Consider the following 19,615-nt stretch of genomic DNA (forward strand, 5'->3'; position numbering starts at 1 on the left):
ACATATCTCTGATCAGTGTCAGATGCAGTGGTAGGGAGGGGAGTTTTTTTTTGTTTTTGCCCAGGCTGCACAACTTGGGGGATCTTAGTTCCCTGACTAGACATTGAACCTGGGCCCTCCACAGCGCAAGCGTGGAGTCCTAGCCACTGGACCGCAAAGGAATTCCTGGGAGGGGACTTTGTAAAGTGAGAACTTGCAGAATGTGCAGCTGGTGTGGAGCTGGGGGACGCATGGGGGTGGGGAGGACAGATGAACTGGCGAAGTGCTGGCTCTGGGGCGGCTGCTAGCTAGGCTTTGTACCTGGAGCTCCTTCCTCTAGGGAAAGCCATTTGCGGGTGCCATACCAACGGGTTCATGTGCCCCTCTGGGGAGCCAGTGGAGGGAGGGTTGCCAGCCAAGCCTGGGGCTCCCAGCTCTTTCCCTGCCCTCTCCTGCCCTGTGGCTCTGACAGTCTGCCAGATTGCTGCAAGACCGCACGGGTGAGTGGGGCCAGGCCGGCGCGGAGGGCTGTGGCGTTAAGCTTGGGGCTGTTTCATGTTTGATGGAGCTGCTTCGGTCAGACCCCTCTGTCCACTTGTCATCAAGGGCACTGGGAAGAGCTGGCTCCGCTTCGCTCAGCCCTGCTCCTGGGGCCGAGCCCTGCCAGCAGGGTTGGTGCTCCGATGGTGGGGTGGACTGGACCACACAGTGGTGGGGCTTTGCTCTCCTGGCCCCTGAGGCAGACGTTTCTGGAGGGAGGGAGAAGGGAACTCTGGGCCCAGCGTCCTCCCTCTCTCAGTGTCTTTACCGTGTGTCTTGACCGTAGAGGCAGAGCTGTTCTGGGAAGCCCTGGTGAGGTGGGAGAAGGCAGGACTTTATACGCCCCGCCCCCCACCCTTTCCGCCCTGCCTGCCGGGAGTTATTACAGGGCAAAAACAGGTTCAGAAGAGTCTCTGGAAGCTGGATTCTTAAGAGAAGCCCAGGGGTTGGGGTCTGACTGTGTCCCACCTTTGAGACTAGGCTGATAGACTCCAGCTTGTCTGGGAAGCCCACCTGTGCTGCTGGTTGAACTGGCCTCCTTCCCATCACCTGCCCCTGGTGTCTGCAGATGAGCTGGCCCGGCCTCCGCCCAGCCCCAGACGAGGTCCGACTGGGCCCTGGCTCCCCGGAAGCGTCCTGGCTTCAGACTCCTGGGCTTCTTTCTGTAGGCGCCTCTCCTACCCCTGCCCTCCTTCCTCTTGGGCTGACTGTTGAAGCCTGGCCTCTGCGACCTCAGAGTTCGCCCCCAGCATTTCCCCGTGGGAAGGAGCTGCTTGAATGAAGACAGATGTATAGGAGTTCTTCAGGATGTTTCCATCTGGGCTGGCAGGGATCGAGGAATTGGGGGTCTTAGGGCTTGTGGGGATGGAAGATGGTACTCAAAATAGCAGGCAAGGCCACTGAGGTCTGGGTCTGACAGGTGGGCTGAGCTGCAAGGCATTGTTGGACTGCTGAAAATGAGAGTGTCAGGCCCCCCTTTTTCCCTGTGCTATCATTCTGGCCTTCTGTCTGAGTCCCGGGGGTGTCCCAGAGAAGCCAAGAGCTCTCATTTTAGAGTCTGTCCCTTCCCATTCCCCTCAAGTCAGCTGCATGCCATAGATAAGGCATAAGTGCAGGGTGTGCTCCCCTCAAGGAGACCCCGGAGGGGGCACCTGAAAGCCAGCAAGTGTCTTGGTTAATGTAAGTGTATCATCAGGGAGTGGATTTCCTAGGGGAGCCAGGGATCTGTGTGGGGGGCCCCAGGAGGCCCCTGGTGACATCTAGAGTTGCTGCTGCTGCCATGTTCCAGCCTTGGTCTCCTCGCAGGGTCACTTCCAAGCCTGGCCTGCCGGTGTCCTTGGCAAGAGGCTGCCTGCCGGGTGCTGGGCTAGGTGGACGCCTGGCGGCAGACATCCTCAGCAGTGTCTCATCCTCTTTGGCTGGTTATGGTACCCCTCCCAGAAGCGAGAAGGCCACCACAGAAGGTTCTGTCTGGTTGATACTGTGTCGCTTCTGATAACAGCCCCATCGTCACCTTCCATTTCCGCCAGGGCTCAGGAGGACCCAGGCTGTTTCAGGAGTCAGAAGGTCAGGCACCGGCTGGGTTCTCTTAGTCCTGACTTTGTCCAGCCACATACCTGCGCCTGGCTTTTCTCTGGTTTGTCTATCCTTTCCCAACCAGCTGGTATTTTCTTTTCTCAGTCCATAAAGAGATGTAAAGTGCTTTCTAGTTGGTTCTTCAGATGGCAGTCTGGCATTGAGTAGTTATCAGCATGGGCTCGTCCCACCTGTAAAGTGGGAGTATTGCTCCTTGGGTTGGTGTGAGGATCAGATGAGCTCTGTCCAGCATCTTTGTCCTGGGGGTGCTGCCTTATCATGTGCGTGCCAGGGGCTTCCCTCTGTCTCCGGGCCCGCATCCCTGAGCCCAGCCCGTACCACTGTGGCACCTCTTCCCCAGGAGGGTGGGGGGCAGGCCGTGGGGCTCAGCAGGGGCCTCTCCAGTCTTGGCATTAACCAGGAGGCTCACGGTTTTGTCTCCCCCCACAGCCTGGACGTGTCTCCTCAGGTAGAATCTGGCCTGGCTGCTCTTCCTCACCACCACCCCTGCTCCCCCTGTGCTCCGGCCCCCCCCACTGCTCCCCTGCTAAGCACTAACCTTGGTGCAGCCGCCTCCCCTGCTGCTGCCGCTGCCGCCGCCATCCCCGAAGCCACCCCATCTGGATTCTCGGGTCTCACCAACCCGTTCCTCACCTCCCTGCAGAGCAACCCTTTCTTCGAGGAACTCATAGCCGACATAGCACTAAACTCTCCTTCACCTGCTCCCTCTCTCCCCAGTGCCTCGAGGGCCAACCCCACCCCCCTGGCCTCCCCTGGGAAAGCCCTGCCTGAGTGGGACGACACCTTCAACATCTTTGCTGCCAGCAGGCTGCATCCAGAGGCCAGGAGTGAGATCCTGGCCCCACCAGGAGCAGGGCTGGAGGCGACTGGGCTGCAAGACCCAGGCCCCGGGGCCATGACAATGAAGGCAGCTGAGCTCCAGGGGGACCCTGGGGGAGGAGAAAGAGGTGGGAGCAGCGTGTGGCTGGAGCCCAGAATTCCTCCGGACTTGGGACTGGACTGTCCGAGCACAAGTGTGGCTGACCCAGGGCCCCTCGGGTCAGAAGGGGCCTGTCTGCCCCCCGCGTCAGCCCAGCTGCACCCGGGAGCCTCAGCCTCCGGAGCAGACAGGGAGTTGCCGGCCCCAGGAGGGGAAGCAGGGCAGAGTCCGGCAGATAGCGCGACGTCTCTGTTTAGCTCCCCAGAAGTGATCAGCGTGTGGGAGAGGCTGCCTGGCCCAGACAGCTTCCCTGAGGCCCACCAGGACGAGGAGACCTGCCGAGGTGGAAGCCAGGTCTTCCATGAGCTCAATACAGTGGACGATTCCTGGCCATGGGATGTGGTCACCGTTTCTCCTGCGGCAGAGACTACCTCACCGGTCCTGCAGGGAGGGTCATCTGATGAGCTGCCTCCTCCCCAGATGCAGCCACGGTCACCAGAACCTGTGAGCCCCCAGAGGAGCGGGGGGCTGCCCCCCCAGGAGCCAGACTCAGAGTCCAAGCCCGAGTGGGAGTTGGACCAGGGGCTGCAGCCCCAGACACCACCTCCCAAGCCACCGCGTCTCTTCACCCCTTCAGATTCCCAGGAGAAGGAGGCAGCAGCAGCGGAGGAAGAGAAGAAGGCAGAGGCGGTGGAGGAGGAGGCGGTGGGGGGGCTGAGTCGCAGGGGGTCAGAGACGGGAGAAGAAGATGTCATCCCACGTGCACCCATCGCTGGTCCCCAGGAGGCCGAGCAGGAGGAGGAGGCCCAGAAGCCCGAGCTGGAGTCTGACAGCCATTCCTCTGGAGCCGCGCTGGGTGGGCCAGGCCCAGATCTAGCAGAGGGTGCCAGCCCTCCTGCGGCATCCGGGCCCTGCCTCTCTGTGCCCGCTAGCTGCCCTCAGGGCCCTGCCCCCACACCCCGTTACTCAAAGAGCTTGGCTCTTCAGCAGATGTGGGGGACTCCAAAGAGAGAAGACCCTGAGGCCCAGTGCCAGGATCCAGCAGGAGAGGGGCCTGGGTTCCCGACAGGCAGCCGCCGACAGGCTGGCTTAAGGCTCTCAGAGGAGGATGCCTTGAACCCCTTCACGTCTCAGGGGAGCCAGGATTCCCCCAGCCTCCCATCCACATCCCCTCCAGGGTCCAGGGAATCTTCCATCCGCTCTGGTCCAGAAAAGCTGTCCACCTCCCCAGAACCTGCCCTGCCACCACCCCCTCTCCCGCCCGGGGCCAGCCACCACCACGGGAGCCCCAGCCCACAGTGTTCTCCCCTGCCTGGAGCCTGGACCTTGACCTCTTCCTCCCTACCCCCCGGGGAGCCAGCCTCCCCCACTGGGAGCCCCCCCACCCCACTTGGGGAGGACCACGCTGCAGGCACCCCAGCCTCCCCGCTTGCGCTTCTGCCCTTGGAGACACGACCAGCTGAGGATCCACAGCCCAGTGCCAGGTGAGCGGTCACCAGAAAACGCTCTCCAGGGGGAAAGGGGGTGAAGGGGGGGCAGAGCGGCCCAAGGACTGAGGTGTTCACATTCCTGCCTCAGCCCCTTTGGGGGTGGGTGAGGGGTTCCTTCACCCCAGAGCTCTGGAGACACGAGCCTTCCATGGTGCTGGCTCGGAGGCTGCTTCCTCTTGGGACCTTGGGCCAGCAGGTGCCCCCCATAGGTCAGGAGTTGGGGGATGATGACGATAAGGTGAAGAGGGGAGGCATGGAGTGGGGAGAATGATACAGGCCAGCAGGGGAGCAGAGATGAGAGCTTAGGTTCTCAGCACAAGGGAGGCTGGGGCAGTTCAGCTTGTCAGATGGGGGCCATGTCCTCCAAGGCAGGCCTGGGGAAGTAGGTTGTGAAGGCAGAGACTAGAGGGAAGGGGCTGGCACTGGGGTCAGAGAGGAGAGCCAAAATACCTTTAGAGGACAAAAGAAAATCTAAGATGCTCCCTGTGTATCACCCCCAGAAAAAAGGTTTGTTTTTTTCTGACTCCGGCAGGTGCTCATTGGTTTGCATTTGTGCCTTTCACGGGGTGGTCCCAGCGTGCTTAGGACTGTGCTGAGAGGACAGTGGATGCTGTGAGGCTGTTGTCACTGTGGCAGTGGTCTGTTTGGGAGACTTAGGAGGCCGAGACCTCACCAGGTGCCTGGTGAGGGGTGACCGGAGCTGAGTCCTGCAGAGATAGGTCACTGTGGGGAATGGTGTACGACTTAGCAGGAGCACAAAATTCAGAGGGAGTCTGGCGCTCTGGGAGAGCTGAGTGAAGAGGCAGGGGTGGGTAGCAGGGGGCACAGGCTCGAGCACTGGCCTCTGTAGGCCCCCAGCCCACCAGCTCATACCTTTGGGCATCCAGATTCACTTGAGTGTCCACTGTATGTCAGCCACTGAACAGAGATGAAAGACACTACTCCTGTATCCCCAAGGAGTTCCCAGTCCAGACAGAAGACAAAAGTGAACCAGGGAAGGGAAGCCCCAGAGGGCCAGTGCTGATTTCTGAGAAGTGGGTGGGAAGGAGTCTGGGCTGCTCCCGACTGCTGTTCCGGTGAGAGGTGGTGATGCTGATCCCAGAGGTGGGAGAGAGGAGGTGATTATAGCTTCCTTGCTCTGATGACAGCACCCTCAGCTGGCGCTGCCACATTCCAGTACCACTTCTAATTATAATCACCACTTTCTGGAAGTTTTATTCTCTTCAGAGTTGGCATCACGTCTGTACTTGGCATGTTCCTTACATCATGACATGGATGGGCCAAGTAAAGCTGTCCCCATTTCTCAGATGAGGAAATGAAGTCTGTGAGAGCTGCGGGGTCCAGGGTCCCCAGACGTAGCAGACAAGCAGACCAAGGGCTCAGGACTCCAAGCCCCCATTCAGGGTGTTTCTGCGCCCCACTTGTATTCCTCCCCTCCTTTGGCACAGCCCCTCGGTGGCCTGAGCGCTGCCTTTGCATCTTCCTCCTCATGTGAACGCCTCCATGGGCAGGACGGGCTGGATGTGTTCTTTTCCCTACTGTCTGCCTCTGCCTGGGCTCTCTGCCTCTCCTCCTGGGTTGACACTGAATCCACAGCTCTGTCCTGAGTGCCAGAGCTGGCTTCTCTGGGGCTGGCTGGGCCTCCCTCCAGTGTAGTCAGGGCCTTGGACTAAGCCATTGTGCTTCCTCCCACTGAATAGTCCAAATCCTCTGTGAAGTAAGTGAGAATTTTGAGAGGTGCCCTAGAGGCAGGTGAGTTGATTTGGAGGCTAGTGCTTGCAGTTTGGGTACCTGTGACAGGTACCGGGTGCTGGGGGATCTCCGAGGAGAGTTGCCCCAGTAAGCATGGGGGAGATCAGGAAGGTTTCCTGGAAGAAATGGACTTGCACAGCCTTGAAATATGAACAGGCGTTAGCAGGCCGACAGGCAGAGGGACAGTGTTCCAGACAGAGGAACAGCTTTTATAAGAACCTGAAGGTGACGGAGAGCATGTTTTCCTCTGGCTGGAGGGACAGAGGGAGTAGGGCTGGAGGACAGACCTGGGGCCCGGTTGTGGTGGAGATTGTTTTCTTACTTTGATAGGGGCTTCCCAGATTCAGTGGTAAAGAGTCTGCCTGCAAAGCAGGACTGCAGAAGACCCGGGTCCAATCCCTGGATTGGGAGATCCCCTGGAGAAGGGCATGGGAACCCACTCCAGTATTCTTGCCTGGAGAATCCCACGGACACAGGAGCCTGGTGGGCTACGGTCCATGGGGTTGCAAAGGATCAGACACGACTGAAGCGACTTGGCACACACACTTGGATAGGGAGCTGGTGGGTGGGGGGTGAGGGGAGACCGTCATCCACAGCGGATGGGGCAGCGGTTGGAGGTGGGTGCTTGGGTGTGGCTGGAAAAAGGCTTACCCAGTGCTGGCTTGGAGGGGAGGGGATAGTGTGGGAGAAGGCAGCAGAGCTTGATGTTTGTCAAGGTTGAAGCAGAAGGAGGGCGTTCAGAGGGCTTCCTAGGCTTCTGATTGGAGCCATAAGAAGCTAGTGGTGCCTGATACTCTCTGCCGGGGAGCTCCTGAAAGGGCAGTCAGGCTGGAGATGAGTGTGGCCCCTGAAGGAGCCAGTCTGCAACTGTCTACATAGGTTTAGAGCTCAGGGGTGCAGTCTGGGCTGGAGATGGAGAGCAGGGGTTGGGGCGGGAACCGAGAGGCAGACCCTCAGCTGAGACTGGGAAGGATGTCAGGTGTCTGGAAGCCAGACAGAGGTTTGGGGTTTCCAACCAGGCAGAAGGAGCAGCCCAAAGGAAGAGTAAGTGAGCGGTGCCAGGGGAGGACCACAGAGAGGTCAGTGAGGTGAGGGCTGAGGGGTCCGTGGCCTCAGCAGGAACGCTTGTGACAGGCCAGTGGGGGCCGCTGTCCTGATGGGTTGAGGAGTCGATGAAAGGTGGGAACTTACAGAGAGAATGCAGTCCGCATGCTCTGGTGAGAAGGAAGAGGAGGTGGAGATGACCGAGGGGTATGGCTAGACGAAGACAAGCTCAGACAAGCTCGAGGGAGTGTTTCTCAGGCCTGTGTAAATTCTGCTAGCAAGCAACCAGTAGAGTTGTGTAGGCCAGTGACCAAGCACCACAGGTTTGCCTGGTCTTTCCGGTTCTAGCACTAAAAGACCTACCTGCTAGGAATTCCTCGTCCTGGGAAAATTAAGAAACTGGGAGGATTGATCATCACCCTAGAGAAAAGTTATAATAGAGAAGAGGAGGGAGGGAGGGAGTTGGGGGGTTGGGGGTTCTGGGATTAAAGACTAAAGACTGGGATTAGGTCCAGAGAAGTTTGTAGCACCGCCTAGGCTGTCTCCATGAAGAGGGAGGGGTCTGAGGGAGGGAGGGGGGCAGGTGGTGGCAGGCGGAGAGCAGGGCAAGGGGCCGCCAGGTGGTGAGCCCTGCTGGCCCCACAGAGGAGGTGGCCCTTCTCCCTTGTGCCACTCGTTCTCCCCGTAACACGTCTCCCATCTGTCTTCACAGTCCCCACCCTGTGAAGCCCCTCAGCACTGCCCCAGTGGAGGGGAGCCCTGACCGGAAGCAGTCCCGCTCCAGTCTGAGCACAGCCCTGAGCAGCGGGCTGGAGAAGCTCAAGACAGTCACCTCCAGCAGCATTCAGCCTGTGGCTCCAGCCCCCCAGGTTGGCCAGACTGCGGACGCCAAGAGGCTGAAGGTGAGGTCCCGCAGGGTGCCAGGGGTTTCAGACCAGATGTGTGGTACTCTGAAGAGATGCCAGGCGTCTCGAGGTTTGGGGGCGGGGGAGGTGTGCCAGGCAGGCTGGAGCAAGAAGCAGGCCTGGCCCCTGGCCCCTGGCCCCACTTGGGCAGAGCCTTGAAGCCAGTTAGGCTGTCCCTGGCGTTGGGGACAGAGGCAGCTCCTAGGGCCGGGGTTGGGAAACAGGGCTGTGGATGGGTGGGGTGGGCGGGTCTGAGGCTGTTCTGCTCACACTCCCTCCATCTGGCCTCAGGACTCTGGTGTGCTGGACCAGTCGGCCAAATACTACCACCTGACCCATGACGAGCTCATCGGCCTGCTCCTGCAGCGGGAGCGGGAGCTGAGCCAGCGGGACGAGCATGTGCAGGAGCTGGAGAGCTACATCGACCGGCTGCTGGTGCGGATCATGGAGAGCTCGCCCACGCTGCTGCAGATCCCCCCTGCTCCCCCCAAGTAGCCCCCTTCAGCCCCATCCCGGAGGGTTGGCGCAGACCTGCTATCCCACAGGGCTCCTCCCTCCCTCCCTCCCGCTGAACTAAGCCCCAGCCTGTTCCCCCTGTCTCCTCCCTCAGCCGGGGCTGCTGGGAAGGGGGCCGTGGGGACTCCCACAGGCACCGTCATGTACTGTGGACAACCTGTGTGTCTTTGGGAGCTCTGGGTCTTTCCCACCTGCCTGTTTTCATACCCCTTAGCTATAGGGGCTCCAGGGAATTGGAACAAAGAATTTAGCCCTCAAGATGAAACCAGGGTGAGCTCCAATTTGATGTGGTACCTGGGACATACTTTATTACCCCCATTTCTTCCACAGCTAAACCCTTGTCCTCTCCATCTCCCTCCAGCCTATGGAGGGCTCCTGGTATTATTGGGGCTGTGGCAGGGACCAAGCTGCCCAAATATCTGTGAGTTGTGGGCAACCAGGGTACCTACTCTTCAGCCTCACATCCATTCCCCCGGGAGCAGGGAGCCTCGTGGTCTAGCCTTTCTCTGCCATGTCCGAGTCTGCTTGTTTCATGAGCGAGTGCAGCGTGGATGGAGGGAGAAGACGGAGGCCACTCCCCGCCCTCCTCTTCTGACTTTTGCATCGAGTGAGTGTCACGTGTGAATGTGTGGAGAGCTGGGCCCAGAGTTGGGAGAGTGCCTCCTCACTCACCTCCGGGCTTTGGGTTGCTTATGTTTGGGGATCAAGCCTCCAGCTCTGTTCTCGTTGCCTGTCTAGATACTAAAACCCTGCTAGTGCAGGGTTTGAACTTTTGGAAACCAATTAAAATGTGCCTTTTGTGGGTGGGGTCAAAAGCCTCTGGATGTAGACCTCTCCCCCTAATTGGTGTTTCCTTTTCCTCCTGTTGAGCACATGGGGTTGGATCTCTTGGGAGCCTGGGAGTGGGAAAGGAGGGTAGGGCAGTGCTGCTGCATGCTCTGCCCCTTCCCGTAGAATTAATTCCAGCTAAGGGTCTGGCCAAGCTGCTGCTGCTCTCTCAGCCTCCCTGCCATCTCCTCCACCTCCCCAGTTGAGGAGGGTCTTAGGATAAAAATCACATTCTGGAAGTGGGAGGTCCCACCCTGCCTATACTTAGGAAAAAGCCTTTCTTGCCCTCCCATTCATCCACTAGCTGCTGACCAGCCTGTCCCTTCTGCCCCATGTCCTTGCCTGGCTTTGCTGCAGTGCACTTTGAAACAAAGTGTCTACCCTTTGACACAGCCTCTGGTTTGCTTGTGGAAAACATGACAGGCTTCCCCATGGCATCTGCAGGGAAATCTTTGGTGGCTGGGGGCACTCTGCCTTAGCAAACCCTGTGGGGTGAGGAAGTGCTGAAGGGGGATACTTCTGGCCCACTGAAAACGTGAGAGCTCCTCTGTGGCCACCTCTTCTTCGTGAGATGGCCTGTGGGGAAAGCCACGGGAAGGGATGTGCTGTCTGGGTGACGTCTTCCTTCTGCCAGGATGAAGCAGAGGAGCCCCACACATGGGGGAAAGCCCCTGTCATGTCATCTACCTTAAGAATCACTCAGCAAAGCTGAAGAGTGTCCATGGGTGCTCGAGACTTTAGTCATGTTTTGGGGGGGGGTCACTGAGGGTGTCACTTCAGGAGGAGGGGGATTACTCCTCCACTCAATGTTCCTCTGTGCACTATTCAGTCCCAGGCCTGACCCTGGTCTTCCGCTCACCCTTGGTTGTGGGCTTCCAAAATGCCCAGGGCAGAGGTCTCTTTAAAAGAGTTTTGGGTTGAAGCCCAGGGTTCTTGTGGCTGTTGCTGCTCCTGGCCACCACTTGGAGGAGAGCTGCAGGTGAGGTGGGCGGGAGCAGGCACAGTACTGCTTTGCTGTTTGTCTTCCTAGTTGTAACGCCTGTTTATAAAGAGCTTGTTCTTCATGTTTTGAGCACTTTATGATGAATAAAAAATTAACATACTGTAGGTGGCTCTGTTGTGTTACTGTTGATAGGCATATGAAGGAGGCTTTTTCAGGAAGAAAGCAGCTTTTAATCAAGATGTTGGGGTTCTCGGATGATACTGTCCCTGCCCTGACCTCGGGTAGCAGCACAGTGTTACCCAGTGGGCTGGGCTAAGTCTTTTCTCATTCCCAGGTTACCCATACTTGTTGAGTACTGTGGGAAATACAGAGGGATTTCAAGACTTGATTCCTACTCTCAAGCCACTTAGTCTAGTAGGGAAGGATGAGATACAGATCCAAGATACAGATGGTTCTTCATGGCCAGCTAGACTCTCCACAGCTAGGAAAAGTCTGTTTCTTGTGGTTTAACATGGATGAGGAACTGACTGCTACAGATCATGCAGTGTCCATAAGGCATGAGCCAACCCTGCACTTCACCATAAGCCTGAGGAGACTCAAAGTTGGTCAGTGGCTAGGGAAGTTCCTAAGGTCAAAACCAAACATTTCTAGTGCCCTCTTGGGCAAAACAGGCAGCTCTCCCTCTGTCCTTCCCATAGTCCTCCCCCTAGTCTGGCTCACTGACCAGATAATTCAGCTGGGAATCTGCTAGTCTATTCTGCATGAGTGTGTTTATTATCCCTGCTGGTGCCTTGCTCTACAGTTGGTGGTACTCTTGCTTAAGGGAAAGTCCTTGTACCTGATGGTTGTTAAGCATTTCTGAAACTCCCCTTCCCCATCCCCAGTTCTCTTCCTGCCCTGGAATTGCACCCAGAAGAGATCTTCTGTTGGCCAGAGGAAGAGAAGGCTGCCAGGGCTCTTAAGCCCCTGCTGTTTTAACTCTTACAGCAATAGGATATTTGAGTCTCTGCTTGAGCCCTCTCAGCACTGAGGACTTAGCAATGAATCCCAAAGTCACAACTCCTGTCCTGTGGACCCCACAGAAGAAAAGGCGGATACTCCAAACCATGCTGCTGCTGCAGTCGTGTCTGACTCTGTGCGACCCCATAGACGACAGGCTCCCCCACCAGGCTCCCCCGTCCCTGGGGTTCTCCAGGCAAGAACACTGGAGTGGGTTGCCATTTCCTTCTCCAATGCATGAAAGTGAAAAGTGAAAGTGAAGTCGCTCAGTCGTGTCCAACTCTTAGCGACCCCATGGACTGCAGCCTACCAGGCTCCTCCATCCATGGAATTTTCCAGGCAAGAGTACTGGAGTGGGGTGCCATTGCCTTCTCCGACTCAAAACCATAAATAATTATAAATGCAACGGCTGCGAAAGGGAAGTTCTGGCTGATAGGAACATGTAAGATTTTGCCCAAGCAGGGCGAGGATCGGGAAACGCAATATTCAGGCTGAAGCTAGAGAGAGCCTGCGTTAGGCCAAGGCCAAAAGTTAATATCTTCTGGGTCAATGGCGACGAGCGCCCAGAATGCTCCAGGAGCTGAATCAGGGTGACTGGCGAGCAAGAGCCAACGGACAGCGTGGTGACAGAAGGACCTGCATGAAGATTCTGCAGTGCGATTCTTCGTAAAAAAGCTTTCCAAGATTTCCCTACTACGTCTGGAGTCCTTGCCCATCTGGTCCAAGGGTCAGACCCATGTTAGTAATGTCCTTCTGGGCTGCAGCTCCAGGGGCGACGCCCACTGGTTCAACTCAAAATTCTAGGGGCAGTACCAGCGAGGGGTCTCCCGACTGACCCCTATTGAGATCTTAAGAGACGTACACGCACCCTCTTCTCGGACTGCCGACGCCTGCAAAATTAGCGGCAGGAACCCAGATCCAGTCTGAGTCATTGGAACTCTCCGCAGTCCAGGGTTGTCAAGCTCCGAGACAAGAAAAACTACACTCCCCACAACCCTTTGCGCCTTCGGCTTGCTGCGGTAGCTTATGGCCAATCGGGACAGGCAGCTGTGGCGGGGGCCGAGGAGGGACATTTTAAAAGGGCCGGAGATTGCAGGCGTCAGTGGCCATGGCGGATACAGCGACTACAGCATCGGCGGCGGCGGCTAGTGCCGCTAATGCCTCGACCGATGCACCGCCCTTCCAGCTGGGCAAACCCCGCTTCCAGCAGGTGAGGACCGGGCTGTGGCTTGAGGGTCGGTGGGTGGCACAGGGAGGACGAGCAAACTCCTCTTCAAAAGCCTCTTTAGCCCTAGGGTCTCCGACCCGCGGCCACCAGGGAGCCTGCAGCTACTGCCTGGTGGACCTCGGCCACAGTCACCTTTTTCCCATTGGTCAGTGGGGTGGGCGAGGGCTGATGTCTTGGCTCCCTATTGGCCATCGGCTCCGTCATTCCCCAGCCGCCCGCGCCCTCCAGCCCTTCCTGCCAGAGGCGCTCTGTGATTGGACACTGCCCACCGCGGCCGGGGATCCTAGCCCCGGGATCCAAGCTGCTGCTTCAGGGTCGCTTGGGCAGCACAGCCGCCCACTCCAAGCGGAAAGTTCGAATCCGGCCCTGGGTGAAAAGTTGGCGTGGTCGAGATGCCTTCTAACTTTTTCCCCAGTTGGTGACCCACATTCTTTCCGAGCTGCTCCGCTCCCAGCTCTCCACCCCAAGCTAGGTCCGCAGTGGGGATGGGTTAGGACCGCCTGCCGAGGGGTGCCTGGCGAGCCCTGTCCCCTCCGCTGATGCAGCCAGTCGGCCGGCAGGTGCCCTGTCGGGGATGGAGTGAGGACGTGCGGGGAGAGCCGGGGGTGCAGAGGAAACGCTGTGTCATCCCCGGAGCTCGGAGGGTCCGCGTCCCCGGGAGCTTACCCCAGCCCCCTAACCCGCTGCGATCTCCACGAAGCGCTCGTCTCTGTCCGACCCTATATGGCTCTTCGGAGCACGGTGACAGTCGTCCTTTTCCTTCGGACCCTCCTCTCCTCACGACAGGGAGTCTCTTTCTCTCCCTCGGCCCAGGAGAGAGAGTCCGCAATTCAGACTTATTGCCCGGGCAGGAGCCTGGGAGGGACCGTTCCTACACCGCATACCCGGGTCCCTGCTGGACTTTGTTAAGAAAAGGGGCAAAGAGACTTGGCTAAAGTGAATCAGGCTTGCCTGGGGTTGGGGGGCGGGGGGAGCGCCACGGAGGCGGATGGAAAGAAGTTTGCAGGAAGAAAGAAAGTTGTACCAAGATCGGTGCGGTGGTTGATTGGTTGGTTATTATCATGTTGGTGGGAGAGGGACTGGTTCCAGCAAAGCGGTGCACTGAGCTTTGCTAATTAAGGAGCTGCGCTTTTGAGCCTTCTGAGAAAATATCCTCACTGTTTTAAAACAAGACTTTAATTCCTTTAAAAAATAAACCATCTCAGCATGCAAGTATCTAAGGCAAGACTGATCTCACCCTGCCAGTGCAAGGTGCCACCCGAATGGCCTGTTGGGGTGCCTGTGCCTGGACTTGAGTGACCCTTCATTAACTGACCCTTCCCCACTCCCCAACCCCACATTCTACTAGTCCTGCAAGACTCAGGCCCACCTCCTTTTAAACACTTCCTCCCTTCTTTCCCTTATCCCCTGATGGGACCCCTCCTGCCCAGCTCTTTGACTACCCCGAGTGGGATCCTCATAAGTCAGCCTTTACTGCAGTCTGCCCTGTGGTCCTCTAATATCCCTACTCCTCTGTGTGATTACTGGTCCTCCTCAACACTGGTGAACACACTCTGAGAGGAGAGTCCGCTCTTGCAGTTCCGCCTGTCTTCATGATACCCTGAGCTGGGGCTCAGCACATAGTAATGTGCTCAATTAATTTATGGGTTCATTTTTTTTCCAGCAACTGTCCTGGGACAGTCACACACAGATATTTGAGAACCTCCTAGTGGCTCCGAATGACGGAGCCCATTGCTGTTATCCCTGCTGGAGATGTAAACGCATACTTGAGGCTCTGTCGAGGCAGCCATTGCTGGTACCTCTTTTTGGCGCCACTCCCGAGGGCAGCAAGTGTTTGCTATATTTGCTTTTGCAGCAGCTCTCCTCCAGCCCTGTGTAAAGCACAGTGCATGTGATATTCATTCATGTTAAGGAACCTGCCTTTCCTCCAGTTCTGCCTGTCTCACACGACTCCCTGGTTGTGCAAGCAGCCCAAACTGCCATCGAGTTGACTCCAAGAGGCCCAGAGTCCCCTGTGACTTCCTCTCCTTCACCCTCTAAATACAAACAGGATTTTCATCTCATATAGCTCTCAGATCCACTTGTCTCCACTGCTGGATTCCTAGACTGAGCTGCCATTCACTGATCTCTTGAGCCACTGCAGAAGCTTCCTACCAGGTCTCCCTGCTTGCACTCTGGCCCCTTTCCAATCCCTTCCTCTTCACATGGCAGAGTCCCAACAGTGCAGGTCTGATCAGGCAATGCCGCACCCTCCCTCAACACACATGTTCTTAAACGCCTTCCAGTGGCTTCCCCTGCTTCTGAGAAAAGACCTCTATTTTGAAGACCCCAAAGGCCTGCATGGCCCACCTCTGCTGCCCTCCAGTCAAACCCCCATCCATTCCCTGGAATCCTGCTTCCAACCACACTGGTTGCGTTCAGCACCTTGAACCCTGAATGGTTCATAATCCAGGGTTCAATCCCAGAGCCCACACCAGGGACACTGCTCTTAATCCACTAACCAATAACACCATTTTCTGCAAGACTGGACAGAGTCTTTCCTTACTCCCTGGAGTCCCCCAGAACCCTTCTTGCTTTCATTCCTCAAGGATCTCTCTCTGCAGGGGGCAGGGGAAGGAGGAGCTCTGAGCCGTGTCAGAGGGTGGAGAAAGCTTGCTTCGATGGGCTTTGGTCTGTGAACATCTTTCTCCCCATAAGATGATGATGCTAGCCAAGCATTGTTCTAACCTTTTCATGTATTGACCAATTTAATTTTCATGACAACCATGTGAGACAGGTTGAGACAATTACCCTATATATTCTAGGTGAGAAAACTGGCACACAAAGAAACAGATTCAGTAGGCAGTCTGGCTCCAGAGTTGCGGTTTTCTGTTTATTGTCAACTTTTTTATTAGGGAGATTTTCAGACATACAAAATTGAGGACAATTGTCAGTGAACTTCTGTGTACCCATCACCCAGCTTCAGCAATTACCAGTGTTAGGCCAGCTTCATTTCTATGCTTCCCACCCCCAATCAGGGAATTATTTTAATACGAAGCCCATTAGTTCACTCTACCTGCTATAGGTAACTCTAAAACAGAAAGACTGTTTAAGTTAGCTTTTCTAAATACACTTTTTACCATTGGAAATCGTTTCATGTGTGCAGAATTCGAGTAGCAGGATTCCTGTATAAGCCTCACCTCGTCTCCCTTAAAGTCATCTTCTCTGATTACCGTGGCACATTTGTCGGAATAAGAAACCAGCATCACTATTAACTATACTCCAGACCGTTGGATTTTACTATTTTTTACACTAATGTTATTCTTCTGTTCTAGGATCCCACATTGCATTTCGTTGTCATGTCTCCTCAGTCTGCCCTCTGTTTTATGACAGTTTTTCAGACTTACCTTCTATTTAATGACCTTGACTATTAATGACCAGTTTTGAGAAGTACTGGTCAAGTATTTTTTAGAAGGTCCCTCAGTTGGGGTTTGTCTAGTGTTTTTCTCATGGTTAGACAGTTATGGGTTTTACGGAGAGAATATCACAGAGGTGAAGTGCCTTCTTTTTCATATGATATCAGAGGATTTTAAAATTAGTTTTAACATAACCACTATACCACTAACACACCTAAAATAATTATTTCTTAATATCATCAAACCAGTCCATTTGGACTGCAGTAACAAAATACTGTTGGAGAAGGCAATGGCACCCCATTCCAGTACTCTTGCCTGGAAAATCCCATGGACAGAGGAGCCTGGTAGGCTGCAGTCCATGGGGTCTCGAAGAGTCGGACACGACTGAGCGACTTCACTTTCACTTTTCACTTTCAAGCATTGGAGAAGGAAATGGCAGCCCACTCCAGTGTTCTTGCCTGGAGAATCCTAGGGACAGGGGAGCCTGGTGGGCCGCCGTCTATGGGGTTGCACAGAGTTGGACACGACTGAAGCAACTTAGCAGCAACAAAATACTGTAGATTGGGTAGCTTGTAAACAACAGAAATTTATTTTTCACAGTTCTCAAAGTTGGAAGCCCAAGATCAAGGCACCAGCAGATTCATTGTCTGATGAGAGCTGACTTTCTTGTTCATAGATAGCATCTTCTAGCTGAAACCCATGGCAGAAGGGAGGGGGGATCTTTCTGGGGTTTCTTTTATAAGGACATTAATACTTCCCCAAAGAGACCACTTCTTAAAACAATCACCTTGAGGTGGGAGGTGGGTGTTAGGATTTCAACGTTGACTTTGGGAGTGTGGGGGCAGGCGTTCAGTCCATTGCACTCTTCACATTTCCCTTACTGTGTTTTAAAAACAATTGCTTTGTTTCAATTAGAACCCACAGAGCGCACACATTATATTTGACTGATACGTTAATCTATTGGTTCATCCCTCTTTCTTTCTATTGGGTTGGCCAAAATGTTCGTTCAAGTTTTGCAAGCAAACCTTTTAGCCAACCCAGTATTTGTTGAAGAAACTGGGTTGTTTGTCCTGTACAATTTTCCCATTCTGAACGTGGCTGAAGGCTTCTCTGTGGTATTAGTTAAGATGCTCCTCTGCCCCCTGTTGTTCCTGTAAACTTCAAGTCCATGCTTTTACCCATGGCCCCGTGTTACCTGGTGAAATGGCCAGAGTGCATGGGGGAGCTCTGTGTTCTGACTGCTCTCTTTACTTATTTTCTACTCATTTCCTTTCCTGAACCCACTCTTTTCTTCCTTTAGGGCTGACACCATTTTTGGCAAGTTGAGGCCCCAGGACAGGAAAAAAACATATATGATTCTTTCCATTTGTGATTTAATCTACCCAGAAATGGTTGCTTTATTATTATTATTTTTAAACTTCCTTGTTCCTTCAGAATCTCACTTATCTGCTAAGATGACTGGGGGTATGGGTGTGCTATGTGTGTGCTGGGCCCCGAATCCACCAAGGCCTGTGAGAACAGAGCAGGTGGCTTGTTGAGGGCTGCCTCTGGGGTCTGGGCAGCTTGTGGGCCCAGAAATGCACTCTTCACTCCAGGGTGGAGAGGTTTGTGTGGGCTGAGAGTCAGGAGGCAATGGGGAAGTTTCTCATATAGTTTGCTGAAATAAGTTCTGAAGTGAAAGTGCCTTGCAGGTAGTTATGTTTTTAAATCATTTACGTCCTATAGGCTAGAGAGTGACTGTTCACAGGGCTGGTCCTAGGGTTTCTTTGTGCCTTGGAGACGGTCAACACCTTCGAGTCCAGTGGTTCTTACCCCTGCTGCACAGTAATCACCTGGGCAGGTTTTTAAACAGACTCTCATGCCTGGAGCCCACCCCAGGCCACTAGAATTCGAATCCCTGGGTGTACAGCCTGGATTTTAGAAAACCCAGGGGATTCAGTGTGTTACCAGGTAAGGACCACTGAGCTGGTCCAGCCTATCTGCTGTTGGGCTACAACTTCAGTGAGTGCCTCATCAGGGAGTTCCTCATCCAGATGAGCAGTCTGGATGAGGTGAGCAGTCGTGTAGAGGTCTGGACACAGGCCTGCTGTCAGTCTCTTCTCAGGCCTTTGCGCTGGGCTGCTGCTCCCGAGGCAGCTCTCTGGCTCTGCTCTCCTGGGCCAGGCCTGGGAGTTAGGAAGCAGCAGGCCTCGAGCCCCTGCTGAGAAGTAGCTGACTCACCTTTCTTGTGAGGGGAAAGGGAAGGAATTACTTGACTCACTCTTCCGTTGAAGAAAAAGGGAAGGAAAAAAAAAATCCACTGATTATCTGATGGGGTAAAAAGTGAATTTTGGAGGGCAAAAAAAAAAAAGACCCTGTTACTAAACTGTTGAGAAAATAAAGACTGGTGAGGTTGCCATGTTATGCGTCAGGCTGGGAAGACAGACACATGATGGCAGTTGCGAAGAGTGCTTCTCTCCAGGCTGCTCAGCTCTGAGGGGCCCCAGCCACCTCCTCCACTGAGTAGCCGTTCTTTTGTACTCACTGAGAAATCACAGTCTCCAAGGTTGTGGATTGCCAGGAACTTCGCTGCTTAAGTGGAGAAGAAAATGGCAACCCACTCCAGTATTCTTGTCTGCAGAATTCCATGGGCAGAGGAGCCTCTCAGGCTACAGTCTAAAATCCAGGCTGTGCAGTCCATGGGATTGCAAAGAGCTGGACACAACTGAGCGACTGTTACGCACTCACGTGCTGTTTATATCAGTAGGGTCAATATTGAGGAAAACAAACAAACACAAAAACACAGGCTGTACGAACTGTGAGTTGAGTTTATTTACTGTCTGTGGAGGACTACAGTCTGGGAGGCAGCCTCTCAGAGCGCTCTGAAGAGGTAAGGGGGGAGAGGTCAGCCTGTGTGTGATTTTGGCAAAGGGGTTACGTGTGATCAAGCACACATCTCAGAAGCTTGCTGCTATATGTGAGGAACAGATATCTTAATTAATGGGTTTAGTGCTTTTCTAAGAATGGGAAGATGTAAGAATCCAGGTTCCTAAAAGTTTCTCCTGAAAGAAATACTTAACTCTCTGAAGGGCTGTTCTACCAGTCTCCCCAGAGCACAGAGTGCTCTGCCCTAGACTCCTTTCAGGGTGTGTTGAAAGTCAGCACTGCAATGGCTAATGGCTCAATCCTTCTATTACTAGAACCAGGTGTTGAATGACCTCCTCTACTTGGCAACAGGAATGAAACATCCTGCTTTTGATTGGTGGGTCTTTGACTCAGAGAATCAATACAAGGGCAGGGCTTCATATAAGGAGTTTCTGGACATCCCATGCCATGGTTAACTGAATTTTATAGTTTTTAAGAAACAAAACCCTCTGTTTACTTCTCAGTCCAGACCTATGTAGGCCTCTTCCCCGCAGCCCTGCTTTGCCTTGAGCCTGTTAATGTACCATTTCATTTAAATTTTGCTCTACCTTTCTGCAGGATTCTGCACTAACTCAGT

The 19,615-nt window shown here is 54.7% G+C and overlaps 2 protein-coding genes across 9 annotated transcripts in view; both read left to right on the forward strand.

The window, feature by feature from the left end:
• The window catches only part of RAB11FIP5 (RAB11 family interacting protein 5), a 43,496-nt gene extending 32,822 nt beyond the window's left edge, over nucleotides 1–10,674 (forward strand). The window contains exons 4-6 of one of the 3 annotated variants that reach the window (XM_055539659.1): nucleotides 2,545–4,518; nucleotides 8,033–8,222; nucleotides 8,517–10,674. In XM_055539659.1, the coding sequence (XP_055395634.1) occupies nucleotides 2,545–4,518; nucleotides 8,033–8,222; nucleotides 8,517–8,720 (2,368 nt within the window). In that variant the 3' untranslated portion in view covers nucleotides 8,721–10,674. The remainder of the gene's footprint in view (nucleotides 1–2,544; nucleotides 4,519–8,032; nucleotides 8,223–8,516) is intronic. The other 2 variants (XM_055539660.1, XM_055539661.1) reach the window with 2 other exon arrangements.
• A 1,897-nt stretch (nucleotides 10,675–12,571) lies between these two features.
• Nucleotides 12,572–19,615, forward strand: part of SFXN5 (sideroflexin 5) — a 126,087-nt gene continuing 119,043 nt past the window's right edge. For 3 of the 6 annotated variants that reach the window (XM_055539667.1, XM_055539666.1, XM_055539665.1), the window contains exon 1: nucleotides 12,579–12,721. In XM_055539667.1, the coding sequence (XP_055395642.1) occupies nucleotides 12,620–12,721 (102 nt within the window). In that variant the 5' untranslated portion in view covers nucleotides 12,579–12,619. Of the gene's footprint in view, nucleotides 12,722–19,615 lie in introns of all 6 variants that reach the window. The other 3 variants (XM_055539662.1, XM_055539663.1, XM_055539664.1) reach the window with 2 other exon arrangements.

The sequence above is a fragment of the Bubalus kerabau genome, chromosome 11, assembly GCF_029407905.1.
Source record: "Bubalus kerabau isolate K-KA32 ecotype Philippines breed swamp buffalo chromosome 11, PCC_UOA_SB_1v2, whole genome shotgun sequence".
NCBI lineage: Eukaryota > Metazoa > Chordata > Mammalia > Artiodactyla > Bovidae > Bubalus > Bubalus kerabau.